The sequence below is a fragment of the Cardiocondyla obscurior genome, linkage group LG03 (genome assembly GCF_019399895.1).
Source record: "Cardiocondyla obscurior isolate alpha-2009 linkage group LG03, Cobs3.1, whole genome shotgun sequence".
In the NCBI taxonomy this organism is placed as follows: domain Eukaryota; kingdom Metazoa; phylum Arthropoda; class Insecta; order Hymenoptera; family Formicidae; genus Cardiocondyla; species Cardiocondyla obscurior.
The window spans coordinates 541312-551439 of NC_091866.1; the positions used below are offsets into that span (position 1 = coordinate 541312).

At 40.3% G+C, this 10128-nt stretch overlaps 1 protein-coding gene across 9 annotated transcripts in view; it reads left to right on the plus strand.

Annotated features, from left to right (window-relative positions):
• Positions 1-10128, plus strand: part of LOC139113851 (venom dipeptidyl peptidase 4) — a 248684-nt gene that overhangs the window by 209435 nt on the left and 29121 nt on the right. For all 9 annotated transcript variants that reach the window (XM_070675285.1, XM_070675287.1, XM_070675281.1 and 6 more), the window contains one exon: positions 8673-8842. In XM_070675285.1, coding sequence (XP_070531386.1) covers positions 8673-8842 — 170 coding nt within the window. The remainder of the gene's footprint in view (positions 1-8672; positions 8843-10128) is intronic.

Sequence of the window (10128 nt, forward strand, 5' to 3'; positions counted from 1 at the left end):
CGCGTGAAAAGTATGCCGCTTTAAATTTCGTTCGCGGTATTCGATTTAGAGTACACGCCGCACTGAATTGTTTGCCTAAACGATTGAAAAAGGTAACACGAATAAACTGATTGCGAGTTAAAAATGCAAGTCCATCTAAACGCGCATCTCGATATATCGCGCTTTATACACTTGCGATCAGACCGGAATACAAAAGAGTGTTGCAATTCATTGTGCTCGCACGTGTATGGTAACAATTCAGTGAGTCACGCAATATTTTTCATTTATCCCTTTGAGGGATCTGTTTTTATAAAAACGTACAACGGACTTCGTCCGGCCGTAAAAATATTTTATTTATTTTTTACAAAACATCCGTTTAAAGTGGACCTGGCATGCCAGGCAACCAACAACTGATGAAATAGAACGGCGATGCATGCGAAAACGCGTTAGGTAATTCGGTGGATACTACACGTCCGGTAACTTTAACTAGGATACGTGAGATTATACGAGAACGCCTTGTTGTTAGGTTGCTTATGTCGTTCTTCTCGTGCTAAGTAATACGAAAACAGTTTTATGCTAATGGCTTATTAGAAATGCAAATTGATAGGGCTTTCGCCGGGGAAGAAAATATTTTGCAGTTTAATTCCACGCATGTCCCACCCTTCTTTCCGGCTTCTCTCTATCGTTTAAGTGTAATTTACTAAAAACTGATACGTACTTCTTAATTTCACCGCGGGAACAATCGGACGAGGGATTTGCTGTCACGCGGGATTGCAAAATTAAATCTATCGATTTCACTAAAAACGGATCCAAAGTCAAGCTGTCGGAAATATCGCGAGCTCTTAAAATATTGTTTACTAATCGGATTTGCGGGTTTTTATTTTGCGCGACGCGGTAATATTGCACGGTACGAAAGAGGCGCCGTATATTCAACGTTGTAATTCGCGTGGCTGATGCTCTTGGGGCTCGGCCGCGTTTGCATATTGCTGAACCTTCATCAACCATGCTCTTTTTCCACGTTTGCCTTGTCCCTTTAGACGTCGCTTCTCGTTTTACCGCGCTGCGACAACGGTGAATCAACGGATGAGGCACGTAAAAATTCATCAGCGTCAATCGAAAAAGTAAGTCCGCGGGACAACGTGAGTTTGACGGTTACGGTCTCACTTCCAGTAGATTTGGATCCTGAGTGACGCCCGTTGGAATGAATATGCATGTCGTAACGATAATAAACTCGGCGTCGATTCCGCACACGAGAGCACGAGAAAAGCGAGAAGAAATGGGAGAAAAAAAAGTGTGAGAGAAAAAGAGAACAAAAAACAGAAAAAGTAAAATAAAGATGGAAATACAACTCTCTCATTTGCTTCAGTGACTTGGCTAAGAACACGTGTAGCTACATTCGATCGATATTTAAATTCAAATGTTGTATTATCCGTAAAACGTCCAAACGTACGAGGACTCAGGAAATCGAAATAATTCCACGATGCTGATGTTGAAAAATTTTTACTGATTAAACCTCGGTCTATCTCGAAAGTCGCGCGTTGCAATGAACGGCGAAATTGGCATTATCATTGAACGATGGCAATAATCCACGGGTGGCAATAACAATCGCGAGCGATAATGATGATGGTTATTATTGTTCGTATTCGTTATGGCCGTCCACGCTTTTCCGACAAATCCGCATAAAAACGCAGACGGCTGAAAAACCGCGCTTAGCATCGCGAAATCGGGGATAACGAGTGGATCAGTGGCGCGAGCCCATATTTAAAGGGATAAACGCGGCAAATTGGTCGGATTCATAACGCCTGTGCTATTGGCAGCTGGGCCGGGCAGATGCCGCCGTTGAAAAGCGGCGGAAAAAGCTCGGTCGTGATTTAAAATGCAGAATTGCCCGATATGCTTTTACATGTATATTCGATCGACTATATCTTTGGCAAGGCCAACGGTGTCGTCTTTCTCGTTTCCAGAAGATCCACATCCCTCGGTATCAGACATATTTATTCGCGCGTTTTTACGTTACAATCATTCCATCGAAATGTCGGGAATTTTTCAATTAACGACGTTGGATTTCCATCAACAACGCAGCAATCCTGTTGCAAAGTTTTTTTTTTTTTTACAGTATTTTCTTCCCGTTTACTCTTTCTCTCTCTATCTCTTGTTTATTTTATGCTTTTTATTACAAAATTTTTCAGGAATATAAAACACGATAAAATATTTTGAGACGTAAATCTGAGTATTCAGGTAGCGCAGGTCACGGTTGTTCAGAATTTATAGTAGACGACAAACAAGTAGGGAAAAAAGGATTATTCACAGTTCCTCTCAAAATTCATTTACGGAATCCTTGTCGCGTTCGAAATTTTCACTTTCGCGATCTTTCGCGCGATCGATCGATGGCTATTTTCCGTGGCTAAATCCCGTGATTGATCTCTCGGCGTGACCTGTCGGGGATTAGACGATAGAAATTATTTACGAATCTCCGTTGTTGATTTATTGCGAAAGTTGTGGACGAATCGCGTCATACGCAACGCTCGACATTGTTTTTTTCCTACCGGAAGTGAGGCCGCAAATGTACGAGAGACGCGGTAGATTCTACCGAGAACTGATAACTTGGTGATATATCTGCATGCAGATGCGATATCAAGGGGAACGAAACAACGCACCGGCCGTCCATTTTCGGAGCGCACAGAAATCCAGGCCGATCGCGATGCATGCACGCATCGCGGTCAATAACGAAAGCCGCGGCGTACTGAGTTTGTTTTAACCCGCCCGCATTTTTAAACGGTACAAATGAGGATATTCGCTGAATCACGATATAATGAACCGCGTAAATTTTAATGAATAAGACCGCCGACGTTACGTATTTCCAGGAAAATCCGCTCAGTGGTGCGCATCTTCGTATCCTGTTACTAACTAACGATTCGTTTATTAATTTGCGATTTAAATGTACGGAAGTAACTGCCAGTTTAAGTTAAAATAAAATATATCAAACTTTAATATAACGACACGGGAATTAAGACAGCTAAGAATTTAACCTAACGATAAAATTAAAGATCGACAAGAAGGGTAATTTACCGAATTTAAGACATTACGAGTTGCGCTTAATTATGTTATCACATTTGACGGTAAAGCTTTCTTGCGCGGCGAAAGAAGGACGATTCCATTATTTATTTCTAATCGTGCTTAATATGATTAATTTACGGGTGTCACTGGCGTGTACGCTGCTGTTTAAATATCTCACCGACATCTCCGAGTATTTGTGGACGTCGTAATGTCCTGGAAATGCTATCGGACGTCCATGTTTGGAATGCGTTTGAATGCATCGTACGTGTCCGTAGCGCGAACTAGTGACAAACTGCCGACTACGTTATCGGGTGCTAAATCCATTACGAATGGCAATGATTAATTAATACGAAAATGACAATTAATTAGGGAATCACCCACGTGTGGCATACATTAAAGGTCGCGTCACGAGGGTCCTTTAAACGAGAGAAAAGGATCACGTCGAAAGAATATTTTTATGCATCATCTAATAAACCAAAATTAAAAAAAAAAAAAAAAAAAGCAGAATAGAAACCTAAAAATACCAAGAATATTCAGTGTATTTAATTAAAAGGTTTGTTCCATCGCTCGGTTTTTAATAACGTCTTATTTATCGGTGATAAAAGCGACGACAGCGCATCGATTTGAAGATTTGTGGTTATTGCACCGCGAAAAATCCATTCGCGATAACCGCAGGCAATGTGAAATCGTTTCATCTTATGTACAGCTTGGGCGCTGTTGTTCGAGCTTTTACACAGTCAAACATCCGCGAAAGAGTCGATAAAGTGTCACACCATCGCCCGAGGCGCGTCAAGACTTCTTACCCCGTATTTTGTTTCCATCAGACCACGAGCTTCGTTGATAACAGGCGTATACCACGAAGAAATTATTTTTTTAATCAGATACGTAAGAAAATTATCTTTTCCGCATTAATAATGGTTTTTATTTATTTGCTTATTTTTTTTTTTGTTCGGAAAGAAGAAATTATTGCACGTGAATAATAACTGAATAATGCATTAATATATAACACTTTTTAATATTATTATTATTATTAATGTAATTTTAATCTAATTAGACGGGAAAGATTACTTAATAACTTCCCATACGGAAATTTCATATATCTCAACGTAAATGTGATAAAGTATATCGATGTAACACATCGCCTGGAACAAATTATTCATGTTACGCGGTAGATACTGATAAAGACGTCGTATCTTACGGTTATGGTGATACCGCAGTAAATTACTCGGCAAACGAGTAAAACCCGAACTGTACGGGAAATTTGCGGAAGGTAGACCGTGTGTCAAGTGCATTCCGTGCCGGATTAATTATTAAAGGCGTTTTGCCGGGGCGCGCAACGATCCGGTCCACATCACCGCCGCGTTATACAATCAATTATAACGCTCGTCTTCCGCCGAGTTATTGTACTACAAGTACATTTAATTAGCGAAATTCCCTTAGTGACTCGACGGCAAGCCTCAAAAAATATTCCAGTAACGAGATTAACGATGAAGAGCATAACTTATATTGCGAGCGTGAAAATGCAAGCGTGAATAATATACTTCTATTGTATTAATTCAAGTTAAATTAAAGTGTCCTCAATCGGACTTGATTTCTTTCTTTGAAAAAAATAAAAGAAAAACGCACAGAGATGACATGCGAGTATCACGATTTTATTTATTTATCATTATTTATCTAGCAAAAAAAAAATATATTTTTAAGCTCGTAATTTTCTCTCACGCTTGTTCGGTGAATTAAAGCAATGATTACGATTGAGTAAACGCAGAGCATTAAGCATTTGCAGAATCGTCATTTAGTTCGAGAAGAAGAGAGAGATCTCGAGAGCGATCAACTTGACGCTGATATACACCCCGTGCAAAATGGAAATCCGTGCTTTCTACTTCTTTCAACACTGGTGAATACGACGTTAATAGAGCGATGGGGATTTGGGCGAAATCCTTTCCTCCAAATCCGGACCGGCTAATGGCTCCCGTCCCTTTCCTTCACGGTAGCCCGATTTCTGATCGGATTCTGAAATGTTTTCTCCTCTCGTCGCGGCCGCTCGCGTCGCCTCGGGTGTCGCGCGCGGATGCTCTCTCGGTAGAGGCAGAATTTATATTCTATGCAGGGAATATGCCGTTACTGTTGCAAAACTGTAAACACGACGGAGCGCAAGGAGTGATTTTACATTCCTCCCACCGTTCCCGCTGATTTCGGAAGCGCCGCTATCTCGTTTCTCAGCGATACGATTTGACAATCTCGGCGAGGATATTTCCCGAAGAAAGATTCCGAATTCATCTTGCAGTTTTTCGAAGAAGGATTTATTTATCCCGTTCCGTTTGCGTGCGATACACTTGCCTACCATATGCCGCGTCACGTATTGTGTAAAAAAAAAAAAAATTGCTTCCAGTGATGAAGCACAGCAACTAAAAGCTATTATTTTATAATATTTGCTCCCGTGTTTGCGAAACACAACTGCAAACATTTCGCGTTTGTTTGAATATTTGCAAGTTCTTGCGCCGGCTCTCGTCTGTTTAAATAATTTTAAAATCTATAATTTTTATATGACATATTTATCCCGCTGCGCACCCGAACGGGTTTATATCTCCAAATATTTGGAGGCAAATAGAATGTCCCTCTTCTCTCATTTTTCAAGATGCAATATTTGTGATCGTACGTTTACTCGCAAACGCTTGTTGACCAATGGCAACTTGGAAAATCCAATTTACAGCGATCTGGACGGTCGCGAGCGAGTGTCCAAATACAATCCTAGGCGTTTTCGTTTAATTTACTGCGCGTACGTTATCTTATCTTTCGCGATTTTACTCTCATAAAAATAAAATGGCGAAAAATTGCCTGTCGGGAGTATCATTCGAACTTACGTGTGTCACGTCGACATTTCGCGGCTCAATAAAATCGCCCGGGCGCCTGTAAAAAGTTCATTCCCGAATAGACATTACCGGACGTAAGTAATTGGCCGGACGGCCAAACCGGATCTATCGGTCGACAAAACTTCCCTGACGGTGTGCGCGACGTCGTTCGTTTTTCCTCGCGTGCCATTCAGATCCGGAAGGTTTTTTTTTTTTTTTTTACCCCGCCTTCCTAGTCGCGATACACGCACACGCGCTCGTGTACGCGCGTACACAGAGCCGGCCATCCGGAATTTTACCCTCGGGATATTTTTCTCCCTCGTCACGTCCAGCGAGCTGCGCAACGCAGCGTCGCGTCTTTGTGCAGTCTTTTCCTTCCTCGCCGCATTTCTTCGTCTATTCCGTCCCATCCCGCCCCCGCGCGCGATCTGTTTTCCCATTCTCTTTCTCCGCTCAGCTCTACCCTTTGTTGCCTTCTGCTCCTTCGAGTTTTTCCAGCGACAGAGCTTTTTCTATCCTACTCTCGTGTCTCGTTTTCGTCTCGCGAGCTAGATTCAACGGCAGTATCTCAAAGGTCTCGTCGACGTTCTTAAAATATGCTTGGCACCTTGTCTCGTTTTCTTTCTTTTTTTGTTCCCCCCCTTTGATTTCCCGGAAGTGGATTTATAGGCGTAAAGCCTTAACTGAAAACCTTGTAGAGTCGAAACCAAGGGCCCATGGTAGTAATGAAATTTTATCTTCCCGTGAACACGTTACCTCGAGCTTACTCCATTTTATCCGAATTAAATATTCCGCGATAATTTTTTTTTATCTTTTACGAACCTTCGCGCTGAGAGTACATAACACGGGGTTAATTTAGATTTATTTGATTCTACCTCTTTTTTTTTTTTGTCTTTTCTACCTGTTTACTCTTCTTCACTCTCGCGATAACACTATCACCGAGCATGAAAACTGAATATATTTATGTCTTACTGCATTCGCGAGCCGACTTCTCTTTCGAAAGGAAACGAAATAAAGAGCTTCCGCTCGGTTCCTTCGCGGTTCTATCGTCCAACTCTTTTCCTACATTTCTGCACCCTCTATGAACCCGGCACTTATTACATCAGCGATTTTCCCTCAAACCATCGGCGGTCTCCTTTTGTCGAAAGATTCTTATTTACAATGCGCGGAAAAAAAAAACGACATCGGCGCTAACTAGGAGGTCCTTCCCATTCATTTGTACTTTGTTTATCGAAACGGAAACTGGGCGAACAAAAAGAAACTCGCAATAAATGCTTCTTTTGACGTTCAACGAGTCGGAGTTAATGTCAATCGGCTTCGTGTCCGTTTTATCGCGGAAATAAAACTCCATGAGTTTAATTTTAAATTTATCTTGCTTAATTATGTGATAAATCTCGGGTTACTCATTTGGGATATCAAGAATCTTTCATCTTACAAGTATAATTTCCAAGATGTAAGCGCGTAAACATTGAAATACTTGAAGTTAATCGAGTCTACCGCGAAGAACATTTTATTTATCCAGTAATAATGGAAGGGGAGGAAGGAGCAGAAGTACATTTGCTTGCTCGGTCGAGTTTCATAATTACGCAATGCACCGGTAGATCAGCCCGAACTTTCTTTCTCTGTGAACTTTACGAAAAAGAAGATCTTGATTATTCTTCTCGTTGCCTCGTCGCGCGGATTTGCGCTTTGACGCGCCGCGAGCGCTTTAATCGAGTGCTTATCGCGAAATTAATATTGGAGCAACGATAGCTCTGAGAACCTACTTTCTGACAAAAAAAAGTTTCGATGAAAGGGAGATTTTACGGCATTATAAACAAAGACACGTAACAAAGGGTTATTACAATAACTTTCAGGTCGTTAATTTTACCTCTCGATAACGATAACGTTTTATTAAATAAAATTGTATTAATAGAAAAATAACGAATATTATGGACGTGATAATTACAACTTTCGTGATTATTTTTATTCCTGACCGGCTGCTTCATCGTGCATTGAAATTCATGTGCACCGCGCGCGTGTTAGTCTAGCAATTAACGTACGTACAAGTTTCTAATGGAATGATTACGCGACGGTGCAGAAAAATGGTGCAAGGGTGCCAATATCAGACAGAAGTATCTTCCTCTCTCGTTTACGCTTTACTTAGCAAAATACAAAAAGGGACGGGAGCCCGAGTTGAAATACATCCCACGCGCTTGGCGCGGTCTATAATTATATTCCGGGTGTAACGTCCCTCAATGAACTTCGCCAGTGAGCTTTACGAGAACGAAACGATCGTCACAATTTCTCGCCCCGTCGTTAGCGCAACGATGTCGCGGAGTCTAACGGCAGCCTGCAGAAAAATACGACGGTGTCGTAAAGCCGGCAAGATACACGCATAACATCTATAATAATTTTCTTCGTCGGGTTTTTATCACCGACTTTACTTGCGTTAAAGCATAAAAAAAAAAAAAGAAAGAGAGAGAGAGAGAGCGAATATACAGGGTCACCACGAGTCTCTTTGCACTTTTATTTAGCACATCGTCGACGCATCGAGGATGCACTTTGTGACTAGAATATGCAAGTTTACGACGAAATGAAAAGCGTTCTTTTTCGTAAATTCGCCTAAACTTATCACGCAGTTCATGTATGTTCAAATATCTACAGCATCTCTCCGTCGTGCGATAATTTTGCGAAAGGACTTGTAATATTTTGCGCGAAATTCTACCTTCATGTTTGTTAAGAAATACGCGTGTTGTGCGAATTGAACAGTTTATTAACTAACGTTTTATATTTGTCACGTTGCAGAGGAAGTATTCAGCTCAAACAAGGCGCTCTGGTTTTCCCCCAGCGGTACTAAACTGGTCTTCGGTTATTTCGATGACTCTAATACTCCTATTATGACCATACCGTTTTACGGATACCCTGGAAGCTTAACTTTCCAATACACGTCGGCGATACCGATCCACTATCCTAAAGTAAGTATACACGAACGTCTCTCGTTGTAATTTTACGTACTTGTAAGTTTATTTTGATTTAGAGGTATATGCAAAAATTTAAATATAATATATTTTCATTACGCGTACGAATAAATAATAAAATGGACTTTATACATTTCCTACGCGATGATATTTTATGCGCGACACGTCCGTGGGATTTTTCCGCAATATTTTGCGTTTTTAATATTCGCCATTTTAATTGATTGTCTTTTCTGGGTGAAAGGCGTTTGCATAATGTGGAAAATGCAATTTTTTTTCGCGAAGAAAATATAATGTCTCTTTAAAAGACAGCGATTTCAGGCGTTAGACGCTTTCAAGAACGGTCTCTCTCACTTTGTCTTCCTATGAACTTTCATGTCGCGTCACCGCACCGTCCAAGATATGAAAAGCTATCTAACCGAAGTTTACATCTTGAAAGGATGAGCGGAATGCAAGGGTGGCATCTTTGCATTTTTCAATGTCTTCTTATGACTCGCGATTGACACCGTCGAAAAAGTCGTGGCGTTACGTAAAAACAAAAAGAATTTGATGTTGATTTAACCTGTGAATGACATCTTTGTCTTCACATGGCAATTCGCGAGAAGGAACTTTCCTCGAATACGTGAAAAAGTCCAGAGATAAGCGAGTTTCAGAAAAAAATGTAATCAAGCGTCAAAATTATTATATTTATGTATTTATATTTAAAATTAATAAAACAGCTAAAATTTTTTTTATATCAATTATTTTTTTATCAGAAAAATTTTAAAAGTTATTAATGAAGAGAATATTAAATATACATACTTATTACATATCTAATATGTTAGAAAAATAATGATAAATCATAAAAATATATGTTTTAATTATTAAAACTCTTTTTGAAATTATATTATTATTAGAAGCTTTCATGATGCTTTCATAATAATTTTGCGGTGAGATCGTATCTGCAACGATTAAATTTTTTTTTTGTTTTTTTGATACCCAATGGATCGAATGGAAACGAAATGGAGATCATACAAGTCTCCATGACAAATGCAACCTCGGTATTTTTGGTGAATCGAATTTTCTCCCGAAAAGCGTGATTGAATTTCAAGTTTTGACGTGCAGTTTTACTCCGAGTACCGCTGTCACCTTTTAAAGATGCGATTTTACAAACACGTAAACTTCCAGCCGCGGATTAAAGTCACAGCCTCGTCAGCTGGGCGATTTATTTTGATGCGCAAACCGCCATTCTGTCATTTTCCCCCCCGAGTACATTTATCTGGATTTCTTTCGCGACTTTATTATAC